Source organism: Colobus angolensis, unplaced genomic scaffold (assembly GCF_000951035.1).
Source record: "Colobus angolensis palliatus isolate OR3802 unplaced genomic scaffold, Cang.pa_1.0 Scaffold18, whole genome shotgun sequence".
Lineage (NCBI taxonomy): Eukaryota > Metazoa > Chordata > Mammalia > Primates > Cercopithecidae > Colobus > Colobus angolensis.
Window position 1 is genome coordinate 564,151 of NW_012114932.1, and position 16,604 is coordinate 580,754.

General features: G+C 41.8%; 1 protein-coding gene across 1 annotated transcript in view; it reads left to right on the forward strand.

The window, feature by feature from the left end:
• VPRBP (Vpr (HIV-1) binding protein) overlaps nt 1–16,604 on the forward strand; it is a 124,303-nt gene that overhangs the window by 104,523 nt on the left and 3,176 nt on the right. The window contains exons 17-22 of the mRNA XM_011939299.1: nt 1,874–2,107; nt 3,002–3,095; nt 3,656–3,760; nt 3,977–4,050; nt 4,542–4,643; nt 13,515–13,767. Of these exons, the coding sequence (XP_011794689.1) occupies nt 1,874–2,107; nt 3,002–3,095; nt 3,656–3,760; nt 3,977–4,050; nt 4,542–4,643; nt 13,515–13,767 (862 nt within the window). The remainder of the gene's footprint in view (nt 1–1,873; nt 2,108–3,001; nt 3,096–3,655; nt 3,761–3,976; nt 4,051–4,541; nt 4,644–13,514; nt 13,768–16,604) is intronic.

Genomic DNA, 16,604 nt, shown 5'->3' on the forward strand with positions numbered 1-16,604 from the left:
AAAAAAAAAAAAAAAAAAAAAACCCAAAACAAAACACAAAAATAGCACAATGAGGTACCATCTTACACCAGTCAGAATGGTGATCATTAAAGAGTCAGGAAACAACAGATGCTGGAGAGGATGTGGAGAAATAGGAATGTTTTCACACTGTTGATGGGAATATAAATTAGTTCATCGATTGTGGAAGACAGTGTGGCGATTCCTCAAGGATCTAGAACCAGAAATACCATTTAACCCAGCAATCCCATTACTGGGTTTATAATAACCAAAGGATTATAAATCATTCTGCTATAAAGACACATGCATATGTATGTTTATTGCTGCAGCACTATTTACAATAGCAAAGATGTGGATCCAAGCCAAATGACCATCAGTGATAGACTGGATAAAGAAAATGTGGTACATATACACCATGGAATACTATGCAGCCATAAAAAAGAATGAGGTGATGTCATTTTCAGGGACATGGATGAAGCTAGAAGCCATCATCCTCAGCAAACTAACACAGGAACAGAAAACGAAACACCACATGTCCTCACTCACTTATAAGTGGGAGTTGAACAATGAGAACACATAGGCACATACATGGAGGGGAACAACACACACTGGGACCTGTCGGGTGGTGGCATGGGGGCAGGGAGAGCATTAGGACAAATACCTAATGCATGCAGGGCTTAAAACCTCGATGATGGGTTGATAGGTGCAGCAAACCACCATGGCACGTGTATACCTATGTAACAGACCTGCACATTCTGCACATGTATCCTGGAACTTAAAGTAAAAATAAAAAAGTCAACAAGGTCAACTGATAAAGAAGGTACCTTGTAATCTCTACTTCTACAACAGGAAATCCAGGCCCAGTCAATAGTTTTTCTTATTTACCAACTATAATTAAGGTATAAGCCTCTCCCTGATATAATAAATGATTAAACGTATCAATAAGTAACTTCACATAGGTCTGGCCAAAAAAAAGAAAAAAAAGGGAGGTGGTGGGGGGAGATTTTCCCCCTCAACTTTTCATTTGAAAATGTTAAAATATACAAAGAAACGAAAAGAAGGGTCCATATACCTACTACATAGATTCATCAATTTAATATTTTGTCATATTTTCTTTCTAAGAAATGTGTTTTTGTGAACCATTTGAAAATTGCAAGCGTCATGACATTTTATGGCTAAGTCTTATAGCACATATCTCCTAACAATGGTATTACACAATGACACTATTACCAAATTTAAGAAAATTTATAATCCCCTACATAATCATCTAATAGCCAGTCCATACTTACTCAGTTTTTTCATTGTTCCTGACGTGATTGGTTTCAATTTTTTGTTTTGTTTTTGTCAACCAGGATCCAGCCGTGATTCACATACTGCATTTGGTTGTTATGTCTTACTAATGTTTTAAAGCCAAGAACCATTTTTCCAGTTTTCATGGCATTGACTTTTGAAGAGACCAGGCTAGTTTTCTTTTCCCATGATCTGAATTTGTTTGATTGTTTCCTTCTGGTGTCTCCTTATTTGTTCCTATGTTAATGGAGAATTTTTTTTTTAAAGATTGGAAATGTTACAGCATGCTGTTTATAAGCTGATGAGAAAGATCTGGTCTCTGCATGGGTTGTACATTATATAGACTTTGGAAACTTTTAATATGGCAGGGCTAAAATATGTACATTGGGTGATTTTAAGGAGAAAAGCGTGTTTCATTGATGCCTTTCTCCAAAAAGTAACCCTTCAGGAGTATTCTGTGGTAATCATTGATCCATGTGGAGAATTTGTGTGTTAATCTTAGAAACTGCTTTGCACATTTTCTCTTTAAATTTGTCAGTGGATGGATTGGTCTGATTTTTCTCTTCCCACCCCTTCTTCTCTAAAGATTTATGATATTCAGACTGGCAACAAGCTGTTGACTCTGTTTAACCCAGATCTTGCCAACAACTACAAGAGGAACTGTGCCACCTTTAATCCTACAGATGATCTTGTCTTAAATGATGGTGTCCTCTGGGATGTCCGCTCTGCACAGGCCATCCACAAGTTTGACAAGTTCAATATGAATATCAGTGGTGTTTTCCATCCGAATGGACTGGAGGTGATCATTAATACTGAGATTGTATCCTTTACTCATGTCTTCCCTTCCATTTGTTGTCTGGTTTGTGGTGCAGAAATAATTTGTTCTATCTTTACACCAAAACCTGGTTAAAGTATCCACACTGGTAATAATATGGTGCCTGTCCTTTGGTTTGAAATGTTAGGTGAAGGCCGGGCGTGGTGGCTCAAGCCTGTAATCCCAGCACTTTGGGAGGCCGAGACGGGCGGATCACGAGGTCAGGAGATCGAGACCATCCTGGCTAACATGGTGAAACCCCGTCTCTACTAAAAAATACAAAAAACTAGCCGGGCGACATGGCGGGCGCCTGTAGTCCCAGCTGCTTGGGAGGCTGAGGCAGGAGAATGGTGTAAACCCAGGAGGCGGAGCTTGCAGTGAGCTGAGACCCGGCCATTGCACTCCAGCCTGGGCGGCAGAGCGAGACTCTGTCTCAAAAAAAAAAAAAAAAAAAGAAATGTGAGTGAAATCTCCAAAGCACTGTTGCCAATTGTTAGTAATTACTGACAACTTTCACTAGCATGTTTTCTGTGTGTTTGGTAAGAGTGACCAGTTTCCTACCTCCCAATTCTCCAAGAATTCAATTAGCTCTTATCTGTCTTCAGAAGGATATTACTTTTGCACTATAAAAATCAGTTGCCACATAAGAGGAAAATGAAGTACTACTGTTGGGAGGAAAAGAGCTCTTAAAGCATTCCTGTATATGAAGATACCCTAGGATATTTTCAGAGACATCATTCAATAATATGCATTCTACATGTATTTGTTTTACCTTGATCTCATTGACTTTTAAAGTGTCAATACCTGGCAGGAGGAAAAAACGTGATATTTTAGAATTTCCTCCCATGAGATTAGATAAGTTTTGTGTAAAATAGCTTTCCTTGACCATTCCCCTCCTAGTGGGACCTTCGAACTTTTCATCTTTTGCATACTGTTCCTGCTCTGGATCAGTGTCGCGTGGTGTTCAATCACACGGGAACAGTGATGTATGGAGGTAATCTTATTGTTCATTATTCTCTTTCCTTCTGCTCTACCCCTTCACTTAATTTGATACTTCTTTTTGGAACCATCTCTCACCTGTGAACTGGAAAGCATTTGAGAGTTGTAACATAAAAGATAAAAAAATTGGTAGTACAAATGGTGACAAAAGATATGAAAATAATGTTGATTTAGGGTGAAAGGCAGCTGACTTTGAAGATAACAAGGAAATCTTGTGTGGAAAGAAATTTTATGCAGTATTTTCCAGTGTATCATTATGAACTTAAGAGCTTTTGCATTTATTCTCTTGTGGTGTTGTAAGTCTTGTAAGTACTGTAACACTTTTTGGAGGTAGATGAGAGGCTGAGGATATTATTTGTCACAATAGGTGGGATATGCAAGGAAGATGCTCTGAGAGGAGCTAACTAGATGCAGAGTAGATTTATGTACAAGGGAATTTGTATGTAAACTTATATACAAGTAGATTGTTTTGACTGACCATTAACGTTTTCTGCACTTGTGAAGAGGGGATGTTTGTGATTCTTAATAGTGTTTCCTCCCCGACCCCCACTCAAGCTATGTTGCAGGCAGATGATGAAGATGACTTAATGGAAGAGAGGATGAAAAGCCCCTTTGGGTCATCCTTCCGAACATTTAATGCAACTGACTACAAACCTATAGGTAAGCAGGAAAGGACAGACGTTGATCATGTTGTCATGTTTTGGTGTTCCTTATTTAAGGTCCTTCATTTTCTGGAGGCCTGTAATTTTTTACTGAAAAACAGAGGAGTTATGGAAATACTTTTGAGCAGTCATCCTGAATTCCTTTAGAGGAAAAGCGGGTTTTAGGGTCACAGCAATAGTCCAATCCCAAGTCTTCTCACATTCTATTTTCCAGCAACCATTGACGTGAAACGGAACATCTTTGACCTGTGTACAGACACCAAAGACTGCTATCTTGCTGTCATTGAGGTAAAGGGAGCTTGCAGAGGCCCTGCTCTTTTGTTCCGATGTTTAAGATAATTTTCAAGTTGTACTACATTTTGTCTGATATAAGATGTAAAGTCAATACATTCCTGAAGATAGATTATTGATAACCTGTTCATTTGATGGGGCTTGGGATATGTACAGTACAAAGAGAAATAGTAAGAAAATCCCAATATAAGACATCTTAGAGCATCCTATCTCCTTTTTTTCTGGACTCACACTGTCATCCCTTTCTCAGAGGAATCTGGATCTCTCACCGGAGCAAGACTGGTTTGTTCCCAGGGTGATGGTTCCTCACCAAGTCTTTTCCTTTATGTGTCCTAGGTATAACATTTTCAGAGTCAGCTCAAGAATTTAGGGTATCAGAAGCTTTGATAATTACAGGGTCAAGGTCATGGCCACCCGTCAGGGCTGAGGCGTGGATGTGGACCTTCTGAAAACTAACTGCTCCTTATGGATTGGGTGTTCTATTTCAGAATCAAGGCAGCATGGATGCGCTGAACATGGACACAGTATGCAGGCTGTATGAAGTGGGCAGGCAGCGTCTGGCAGAGGATGAGGATGAAGAGGAGGACCAGGTCAGTGGTCTTTGAGATTTCTTTCTGCTGAACAGTGCTTAATAGAGGTTATGCTCTGTTTTTTGCTGTAGGAGGTTTTAAAGGTCTATTCAGCCTTTGCTACCTGTTGCCACATTCATAAGGCTTATCATGTACCCTTGATCACTGAAACTCAGAAGAAATTTTATTACAAGATTTTAACCAGTATCTGATGGTCCTATAAATTCTATTTGCAGATCAATTTAAAGCTTAGCAATCTCTGATTTTTTTTTTTGAGAACAGAGTTTTGCTCTTGTTGCCCAGGCTGGAGTGCAATGGCATGAGCTTGGCTCACTACAGCCTCTGCCTCCTGGGTTCAAGTGATTCTCCTGCCTCAGCCTCCCAAGTAGCTGGGATTACAGGTGCCCACCACCACACCTGGCTATTTTTGTATATTTTTAGTAGAGACGGGGTTTCACAATGTTGGCCAGACTGGTCTCGAGCTCCTGACCTCAGGTGATCTGCCCACCTCGGCCTCTCAAAGTGCTTGGAGTACAGGTGTCAGCCACCGCACTCATCCTAGCAATCTCTGATTTTCATTTAGAGATTTCTTTGTGCCCTGTTCTAGCTTCAGATAAGCATCCCTTTATACTCCCAATGTCAATAAAAAACAGAACAGTCACTTTGCTGAGATGGAGGTAAAGATAAGATTTTGATGCTTTGGAGAAATTAAAGATATATAAAATGTGGGTAGATAATATCATGTCCCTCAGTCTTTGCATTTTCTTTTCATAGGGAATTTTAATTTGTGGTTGTATTATGCTAGGTACTTGCCTGTGTGGTGTGTCAGTATGGGTTCTGAAGAGTTTCTCAAACTTCTGAGTTTCAGCAGATTTTTTCCAGCCTACAGGGCTCACACCACATTCTCTTTCCAAGAGTACACTCTCCAGGGCAGATTCTTTTGTCTACTTTTCTGAGAAGTATTTATTGCTGAGTGAGTACTATAAAGTTGAAAATGAATGACTAGGATTTGACTTTGCTCTTCAGATATTAAAGCAGCTAAAAATGTTTTCTTTCCCAGTTCTTGAGTTCATTTCTGTTTTCCCCCCTGTATTCTTTAGTCTTGGTGCTTTGTCCCTTTTTTTTTTTTTGAGATGGAGTTTTGCTCTTGTCACCCAGGCTGGAGTGTAATGATGCGAACTCGGCTCACTGCAACCTCCACCTCCGGGGTTCAAGCGATTCTTCTGCCTCAGCCTCCTGAGTAGCTGGGATTACAGGCACATGCCACTATGCCCAGCTCATGTTTGTATTTTTTTTTAGTAGAGACGGGGTTTCACCATGTTGGCCAGGCTGGTCTGGAACTCCTGACCTCAGGTGATCCACCCGCCTCGGCCTCCCAAAGTGCTGGGATTACAGGCGTGAGCCACCGTGCCCAGCCAGCTTTGTCTCCTCTTTAAGGGCACAGAGGTGCTCTGGATGAGGAGCAGTGGCATCACAGGACCGGGGAAAGTACAATTCCCTCAGTTTGCATTGCCACAGCTCTCTTGCCCTCATCCCTCCCCTACTTTTTGATAAATCATGCTCAATGGTTAGGGCTAATGTAATAGTTTTCTCTTAGCGTCCTTCCGAAAGAGCTTGTACTTACATTTAAAATAATTCTTTAAAAGCAAGAATTTTTGAAAATGGCAATTTTTGAAAATGGTAATTTTGTAAGGATGCAAGTCTAATATTAGGGCAAAGGACCCATGTTTTTCTCTAATAGGACTTAGTACGGACTAAGCAAGGGTGTTTTGTTGAGATTTAGCTAGTTTGAGATTTAGCTATGTGTTTTACTGTTGGACGTTACAGGTTATGAGCATATAATTTGTTCTGTAAATCAAATCCTTTGAATACTGCATCACCTGTACATCAAAGATGACACAGTATACCTGGATCAAATACACCTGGGTGAAAAAGCTAGAACAGAGACTCAACCTAAAATCCCCTGTGTGTGCTCTCTTGGTCTTCACTGTTCTGACTGCCTAAGCATGCGTTTTATTAGAGGCCCAAGATGATTCATGATCTGCAGAAATGGGCTTCTGAGCAGAGTGAGGAGACTCTTGTGTGGTGGGCAGCTGGTGGCCACTGTGGGATCACAGAGCTTTCCTCAGGGCCTGGTAAAGGATAATTAGGCTGTAGAGTTTGAAACAACTTCGCCAAATGCTGCCAAGGATCTCCTAGTGTAGAAAGGCTTTCCTTTACTGCTTTCCAGCTATATGGGCTCTATAGGGGCCTTGGTTTCATGGGTGAGAGGAGCCAGCAGTGTCTAAAGCTCATGTGAGTTATGAGATGTGCGTAGAAGGGAGAGGTTTTCTGATGGATACTTGAGATCTTTGATTTACTTGTGACATGAATTTTAGTGTTTTCTTGAGTGCTGTGCTGTTACAGCTTGTACATGTTTCTAGTCTTTCTGGGTAGCAGAACTTGGTATTAGGTCCTCCAAATTTCATGTGGTTGCCTTGAGTGGGTTTCTTAATACTGCCTGTTCTTTTATTCTCACTTCAGTTTGCTACCTTAGACACCTCACTCCCTTAATGCCTACTTTTTCATGTTAGTTATCATGAAACAAGACGTAGTTTATTCTTGGGTCGATATAGAGGGTGCAGTTGTCAAGCCATTTGCGTGTACATTGCAATGGTGTGGGTGACTGTGGACTGCTTTGTCCTCCATGGGTTTATTAATGACTACCAGGTATCAGTTCTGAATCAGGCTTCTTGGATGTTACATGTTGAAGCATAAATCTGAGGCCAAAACTGGGTTATTTGTCAACATCATTATCCCAGCCCTCCCATATCCTTGCATTTATAAGGCAGTGGGCAGCAGTCTTCTCTGGGAACCATCACCTGGGTCCATGTGATGCCTGGTGTCTGTCTTTGAGCAGGAGGTCAACTCAGGAAAGTTGAGATTGCGCTAGACACCTTGGGAGTTGGAAGACTATTCTCTGGGTTGGCCTTATTTTTGCAGACATGGAGTGGTGAGAGGCAAAGGCACTGGTGATTGGTGGCTGGCTGTGGAAGCAAGAGGCCACCATAAGGGAATAATTTAAGAGTCACACTCCTCTTATCCCACCCTCTCCAGGGAGGCTTGGATCAGGAAAAAGACTGACTAATTCTTCTTTTTTTCTGCTTAATTTTTGAGAATTTAAGGGAGAAAGATATTAGGAAGGACATATGGTAGTGGTCAGGACTTTTGACTTGGGTGCAGGAAGGAAAGCAAGAGGCTGCCTCAGCATGACAGCCAAGAGTGAGAGGGGCAGGCTCAAGAGGACTCTGAGGAGTGGCTCTGGGGCCCAGCCTGTAGAAGAGCCGGAAAGCTTTCTAGCTCAGAGAAGATTATGTGGCAGGGTAGGTATGCAGCATGGCTAAGTTATTATTGTGGCTTCCAGATTTCTTAGGATCTAGGCATGTTTCACTCCATACTGATATTACAGCCCTTATTGATGATCTAGTGCATTTCATGTTTGAAGGACCTCTATTAGAGAACTGCTTATCTGCTCGAACCCTTGGGATTTTGATTTTTGATTTAGAGGTGTTTCAGGTGGGATAATATATCTATTTGAGTAGGTCTCCTTTGTAACCTTAATTCTGTTGATCCATGCTTCTTCTAGAATCTCGTGGTGGGGTTTGGCTGTTTTTACTATCTCCATCAGATTTCTTCCCACTGCCTCTCATGCACAGTGTGCCAGCTTGATTTTTTTTTAAACTCACTTTCCTTTGTAGGAAAACCAGTCTCTAGTTTTACTTTGCTTTGTACGCTTCACCTGATTTTAAAACTAGAGACTTTACATTTTCCTATGACTCATTTGCTATTCAAAGTTTTGTCCTAGTCTAGATATCTGTTCTCAGATTTTCTCAGATGTTCCAGATATGACTTATATGGCTCAAGGATACAGGCACCTGTTACCAACACCTTTGAATTTGCCTTTTCATTATAGTAAAATAAATTCAGAAACCTGAATGGTCAGCCGCCATCTAATAAAATGGCCCAGCTTAAAGAGCTTTATTGAGATATAATTGACATGCCATAAAATAGTTGTCCTCTGTCCTTAACTTAAATAAGTTTGGAGATTAAGAGGAAAGGATGAAAGGTACAGCTGTATCTAGATGAATGAAAACCTACACAATGTATTGGACAGCCATAAATATTTGGTTCCCGAGGCTGCTAGTCTGCCTACCTTCAGGCATTTGATGAAGTTGGAGATAAGCTAGTCACCTATCAAAGCTCGTTATTATCCATTAGAAGTTTGGTATCTGTTTCTTTTGAGACGGAGTCTCACCCTGTCACGCAGGCTGGAGTGCAGTGTTGCGATCTCAGCTCACTGCAACCTCTGCCTCCCAGGTTTAGGCAAATCTCCTGCCTCAGCCTCCCGAGTAGCTGGGATTATAGGTGCCCACCACCATACACAGCTAGTTCTGTATTTTTAGTAGAGATGGGGTTTCACCATGTTAGCCAGGCCGATCTCAAACTCCTGACCTCAGGTGATCTGCCCATCTCGGCCTCCCAAAGTGCTGGGATTATAGGCATGAGCCACCGCGCCAGGCCTGGTGCCCGTGTTTTTAGAAATCATTCATCTTTGATTTGGCTTTTAGAAAAGTTATAAAACTAAAGATGAGTAATTGATCATTGCTCCTAGATTTTGAGAAGCCAATACATTTTAGCTAATTATACTTAACCTTAAATTTATAAGAAAAAGCTCAACAAAGGAATAATGCTGTCTGTGTTCCACTCCATTTTGGCATCTGGGACACACTGTGTGCCATGCTTCCTGTGTGTTCTCCACTGTCTAGAAGCAGATGGTAAAAGTCTTTACTGATTACACACACTTGGTCAGAGCTGAATGCGATGATTCCTGAAAGGCTCTTTTTCCTAAAGAATTAAAATGTAACTTGAGTTAGATTCTGCCAATGAGGAAAAAAAAAACACAAACATTTATGACCCTAAAGTGAACCTATAGCTTTTAAGTACAGAAAAAGTATTTTTTTAAAAAGTAGGCATTTATACATTTAGCAAAATATGACATGTTACATAAAGATCAGGATCAGATTTGAATGACTTTTTTTTTTTTTTTTTTTTTTTGGAGACGTAGTCTCGCTCTGTCTTGCCCAGACCTCCACCTCGTAGGTTCAAGCGATTCTCCTGTCTCAACCTCCCAACTAGCTGGGACTATAGGCATGTGCTTGGCATGTGCTACCATGCTGGACTAATTTTGTATTTTTAGTAGAGATGAGGTTTCACCATGTTGGCCAGGCTGGTCTCGAACTCCTGACCTCAGGTGATCCACCCGCCTTGGCCTCCCAAAGCGCTGGGATTACAGGTATGAGCCACCATGCCTGACCAAAGTGTAGGTAGAAGGCATCTGAAGCCTATGTAGATTGAGAGCTTATTAGGTTTGGGAGAACTGAACCTCTTGGCGTGGAAGGTGAGAAGCCAGTGTGAAGGTGGTGGTGAGGTGGGGATGAGAACAGTGTCTGTGGTAACAGGGTCTCAGGGTTGGCTGAGATCCAGAGCAGGAGTAGGCAGCATGCTTCCTCCTCAGACCAGGGCTGAAGGCAGGTTTAGATGTGGAGGGGACCAGAGAGCAGCAGAAGGAGCTTATGCCAGTTGGCCTATTTTCTGTAAAGGAAAGGGGTGAGTTGTTTATCTGCAGGATTTGGGGACTTTGGGTAACCATGAAATTGATGTAGGTGGAATTAAGGAGAGAAGAGTTTTAGAATTCTTTCTGTAGGGAAATTTATTAGTACTTTAATTTAAAATGACCTGACCCTGAATTCCTCTGAGCCCTAAAAGAAGTCTTAGAGAATTGAAAAAAAAAAAATATCCCTGGATCCAAAACATTATCTAAATGTTGTCAGAGTTGAGTCAGGATTCTAGCAAAATTTGCTTTTTTTAATTTTTTTTTATTTTTTTTGAGACAGAGTCTTCTTCTGTCACCCAGGCTGGAGTGCAGTGGCATGATCTTGGCTCACTGCAAGCTCCACCTCCCGGGTTCAAGCAATTCTCCTGCCTCAGCCTCCTGAGTAGATGGGATTACAGGCGCCCGCCATCATGCCTGGCTAATTTTTTGTATTTTTAGTAGAGACAGGGTTTCACTGTGTTAGCCAGGATGGTCGGGATCTCCTGACCTTGTGATCCACCCACCTCGGCCTCCCAACATGCTGGGATTACAGGCATGAGCCAATGCATTCAACCTTTTTTTTTTCTTTTTTCTTTTCTTTTTTTTTTTTTTAAAGAAATGGGATCTCACCCTGTTGCCCAGGCTGGAGTGCAGTGGCACAGTCGTAGCTCAGTGTAGCCTTGAATTCCTGGGCTCAAGTGATCCTCCTGCCTCAGCTTCCTGAGTAGCTGGGAGTACAGGTGTGTGCCAGTGTGCCCAGCTAAGCTTTGCTTTTTCATTAAATAATTATTTTTAGTTTTTACTTTTTGGACCACTCATTATTGGAAGCTTTATTCTTTAGATCTGAAGGAGAGGAGCTCATGCCACCAATCAGTTACTTGACCAGCAGAGAATGCTCCTAAAATTGCTTCCTAGAATCTCTTTTGGGTTCTGCCACAGCATTTTGGATGGGTCTTGTGAGCATCTGCTTCATGATCCCGGTTTCAGATTTAAAATTTGGAAAGTGAGTTTATGACTGTGTCCATGTGTGACAAAATACATGGTGAGAAATCAGCATTGGGCAATAAATACGAAGTAGAGACAACAAAGTGAGGTGCTCAACTGGAGATTCAGGTAGATCTCTTTCCTACTGATTTCCCCTCCTCTCTCATGGTCACATATGATGTGTTCGTGGCCTTCTGGGATGAATATATATACATCTGCTTCTTCTGCTTTAAAACTAAGTAAAATTTGGGTTTGTCTGCTGCTGGAAGACTTTGGAATGGTATGTAGTTCAAAGCTTAGACCCTGCTTGAAAATTTTCCAGGATTGCTCTTGATTTGGAAGCTTTTTGTTCAGTTCTTCTGGATCAACTAACCCTCGATGTTCTTCAAAATGAAAGAGAATTGTCTTCATGAATTTTCTGGCTAGCCTATGCCTATTTGAGCAGTTTAACCTTTCATGTACCCACTTAACCATGGACCTTTAGTTGTGCTATCTTAAATTTTAAATATAAGTGTTCTGTCCATGAAGCCTAAAGAGACACAGGGCCCTGGATGCTTTCTTCTTTACTTACTTTTAACTGCGGCACTTTGTTAGTGGATTAGCTAATTTTGGTCAAGTCTATGAAAATATGCCTGTAAAAAGAGGCAAAAGTTGTAATCTGGTAAGCACTTGGATGATTTTCCCTGTATTTGGACCCTGCTCTCCTTTCCCAGTTATTTGTATGAGCTTGTGTGCTTGTAGGGGCTGAGAGCCTGTCTTGTTTCAGTTTATCATTGTTGCCTCCAGACACTCATAGTTCCTTTGAGGCGGGTAAATGCTTAGTATTTATCCACTCATCTCTGGAGGGGATGTGTGGCCAAGGCTATGGAATAGTCTCAGGCCTTCTATGTGTGCGTGTGTTGGCACATACACAAATGCTCCCACAAAATCTGGTACAGACCATACATGCACTTGCACAAGTATTAGGAATACTACGTATTTAAAAGGGGCTCAGTTTTTCCAACATAGCTAGCAGAAATTTTGAAGACTCTAAATTACTGAATTACACAGTTTATCAAAAAGTCACTAGTGGTGGTTCCAAAATTACCAGAAGTCCGCGAAGCGGAGCTACCCTGCTGAATGATCCTAGCTTATGTTACACACTGGTTTCTAATGGCTGGGTAAGCACAAAATGCTTGGTTTTTAAGTGCTTGGCAGGCACTTTAACCTTTAAAATGAAAAAAGATGTAACCACTCAGTATAAGTTTTAAAATAATAATAACCAAAAGAAATTTTTTTTGTGCCTATGTTGGGCTTATTCCATCTTGACTTTCATTAGGTTGATGTATTAAATGAATTTTACAATTTATTATTGTAACAATTAGAATCCTTTGCTATTGGCAAGGCTGACAGTTGACGTTTGAGCAGAAAGATAAGTGTCCTGAGTGGCAGCTACATTTACTTGGGAATGCCTGTTATCCCTGTTAAAGCAAAGAGGTGGGTATCTTTGTGTCCTCTCCCTTTTGAGGGGAAATAGTTGGGATTCTAATGCAAACCTGAAATCTGTGGCAGATGCCAGAATGTACCATTTACAAAGCCCAGGGTCCCTAGAACAAAGTATTTCATTGATGTTCTGGTAATTTTCTTGCCTTTGGCAAGTTCTTGTAAGAATGGAAAGAAAGATAGTTTCTCTAGCATACTTTTTTTTTCTTTTTGGCTTATAACAGGAAATATGGGTTTCTGTTAGTGTTCTATATTTTAAGTCTTTTGTTGCAGTGTTCTGATCAAATGTTTATGATAGCATGGTTAAGGAGCTTATTCACATTCTTAGTTAGAAGATCAAGGGCAAGAGCTTGAAGGGTTGAGGAGATAATGAGCAGCTGTGTTCTTCCATTTTGTTAAAGTGTTGCATTTTAGATTCCAGGTAAAAGGATTTTTTCTAGTGCCTCAGCTGATTTCCCTTGCTTTGGTTGATGCAGGTGAGAAGGAAGAGCCCCCTTGGGTTCCTAGAAGATTGATGGGAGAGACTTCTGTGAAGCGAGTAGTCTGTTTCCTTGCATAAGGGCTGTGTGGCCATTAATCCTTGTCTGAGGGTTGCTTTGACAGTCTTGGGAGACATGTGTGTCTATCTCAGCCATCACTGACAAGTATGGCTGGCTCATGAAGTCTGCGTTCGTCTAGATCACTACCCCTTCTACTGACAGTTTCCCACCCTGTCCCTTTGGTCGACTCGCCATGTGGCCTACATGGGTCAGGCTTCTGTGTTTGTACTAATGAACCTTATGCTTTCTTACCAGGAAGAGGAAGAACAGGAGGAAGAAGATGATGATGAAGATGATGATGACACCGATGATTTAGATGAGCTTGACACTGACCAGTTGCTGGAAGCAGAGTTGGAGGAGGATGACAATAATGAGAACGCAGGGGAAGATGGGGACAATGACTTCTCTCCGTCTGATGAGGAGCTAGCAAACCTTCTAGAGGAGGGAGAGGACGGGGAGGATGAAGACTCTGATGCAGATGAGGAGGTGGAACTGATCCTGGGGGACAGTAAGTATAGGGCAGAGTTCAGGCTGAGCCTTGGCACCCAGGGCAAAATCCCTTCTTTTGTGCCTATACAACTTAGAGGGCAAAGCCATACCATGGTTCTGTGCCCTGTAACTTGATTCACTGTTCTGGTTTCTTGAGGCAAAGCACCTTTGCATCTCTGCCCTCCTCTCCTTTCAGACTATGGAACCCAACTTACCTTTCAAGTAGGGATTGGCAGACTTTTGCTGTAAGACCAGACAGTAAATATTTTATGCAGCCGGGAACGGTGGCTTATGCCTGTAATCCCAGCACTTTGGGAGGCTGAGGTGGGTGGATCACCCGAGGTCAGGAGTTCGAGACCAGCCTGGGCAACATGATGAAACCCTGTCTCTACTAAAAATACAAAATTAGCCAGGTGTGGTGGCACATGCCTGTAAATCCCAGCTACTTGGGAGGTTGAGGCAGGAGAATCGCTTGAACCTGGGAGGCGGAGGTTGCAGTGAGCTGAGATCACACCACTGCACTCCAAAGCATATATATATATGTGCTTTGTAGGCCATATGGCCTTTATTGCAGCTCTTCAACTCTGCTGTTGTAGTGAGAAAGCAGTCATAGACAATACATAAATGAATGAACGTGGCTGTATTCTAATAAAACTTTGTTTTGCAAAAATAGGTGGTGGGCTTGTAGTTTGTCAGCTCTTGCTTTAGAGAATTAGCCTTAGAATGAAAGGCCAAAGCGTAGCTCTCCGCTGAGAGGCAGGGCTAGAATCAGTCAGAAGTAGCCCGTCATGGGGTGCTGTTCTTTTTGGGGTGAATTATAAAGAAATGCAGGCCTTCTTGTGGAGGAGCCCTTTCCTGTCTCCCTTTGGCTAATCCTTCCTAACAGCCAAAGGACAAATATTTTCCCTTTGGCTTCTGGTTTATTCACTTCCTTTTATTTACCTTTTTTTCTTAATCCAAATTTTGAGGAACAAACTCCAGTTTTTCTGGTTACTTCCCATTAGGTTTCTGAAGTCAAGTTGTCCCCTGACTATGGTAATAAATCCTGCAAAAATCAGCAGATAATTCAAAGAGCCTGTTAGCTCTGCAGCTGTACATGAATCTTCTTACCAAGGCTGTATTTTGAGGAAGCTTGAGGGTGGGAGGGTAGGGGAGTGTCTTCTATCTGTTCATCTGCTGTTGATCAACTTCTGTTTTTTCATACTTGGAGGCTGAGGTGATTCAGTGGAGTAGGCCGAAGCCATGGTCAGACATCGGGCAAGTTTTAGTGAACGTTTTTGTCATATGTGAATAGTGAGACATGGGAAACAAGTTATACCTCCTTTCAATTACAAGTAGTTAGCAGGGCAGGTTGGCAGGGTCAACAAACAGCAGGCCAGCTGATGGTGGTGCTCCCAAAATAAGAGAGCATCACTTTAATTTTCCATTCTTAATTTGAATATAAAGCCACTCAGTTTGTATTTGGCCTGTACAATTACTACCTCTTTTAGCTGTTTAGGAAATTCCTTCTTTCAAGCCAAAGGTAATCTGGAAAACTAACTCTATCAGTTGTGAGAGTGTTGTAACTTTATGAAACTATTTACGATGTGAAAATAATGGATCACAACTTGAGGACGTCTCAGAGTGGACTTCAGAATTGAGGTGGAGATGCAGAGGTGGCATCTGGTGCACACTCCATAGCTCTTTTTCTGGTTCATAGAAGATCCCAGCTGCTGTCAGGAAGCAGAGCATTCTTAGCACCCATAGTTTTGCCTCACACTAATCCTTTAGAGCAGTAGCTCTGAACCTTACTGGGCTTATGAAGAGCCCTTTTAGGATAGGGTGAAAACCATAGAAATGATAGAAAACCACACCCATGTGCCCCCACGTACCTTTACATAGACCTTGGAGTCTGCAGGGACTTGATGATTCCAGATGCAGAGCACTGGCCCTAGGAAGAGAAACACCTTGATTCTGAGACTTTTTTTTTGAGACAGAGTCTCGCTCTGTTGCCCAGGCTGGAGTGCAGTGGCTCAATCTTGGCTCACTGCAAGCTCTGCCTCCCGGGTTCACGCCATTCTCCTGCCTCAGCCTCCCGAGTAGCTGGGACTACAGGCGCCCGCCACCTCGCCCGGCTAATTTGTTGTGTTTTTAGTAGAGACGGGGTTTCACCGTGTTAGCCAGGATGGTCTCGATCTCCTGACGTCGTGATCCACCCGCCTCGGCCTCCCAAAGTGCTGGGATTATAGGCATGAGCCACCGCGCCAGGCCTGGTGCCCGTGTTTTTAGAAATCATTCATCTTTGATTTGGCTTTTAGAAAAGTTATAAAACTAAAGATGAGTAATTGATCATTGCTCCTAGATTTTGAGAAGCCAATACATTTTAGCTAATTATACTTAACCTTAAATTTATAAGAAAAAGCTCAACAAAGGAATAATGCTGTCTGTGTTCCACTCCATTTTGGCATCTGGGACACACTGTGTGCCATGCTTCCTGTGTGTTCTCCACTGTCTAGAAGCAGATGGTAAAAGTCTTTACTGATTACACACACTTGGTCAGAGCTGAATGCGATGATTCCTGAAAGGCTCTTTTTCCTAAAGAATTAAAATGTAACTTGAGTTAGATTCTGCCAATGAGGAAAAAAAAAACACAAACATTTATGACCCTAAAGTGAACCTATAGCTTTTAAGTACAGAAAAAGTATTTTTTTAAAAAGTAGGCATTTATACATTTAGCAAAATATGACATGTTACATAAAGATCAGGATCAGATTTGAATGACTTTTTTTTTTTTTTTTTTTTTTTGGAGACGTAGTCTCGCTCTGTCTTGCCCAGACCTCCACCTCGTAGGTTCAAGCGATTCTCCTGTCTCAACCT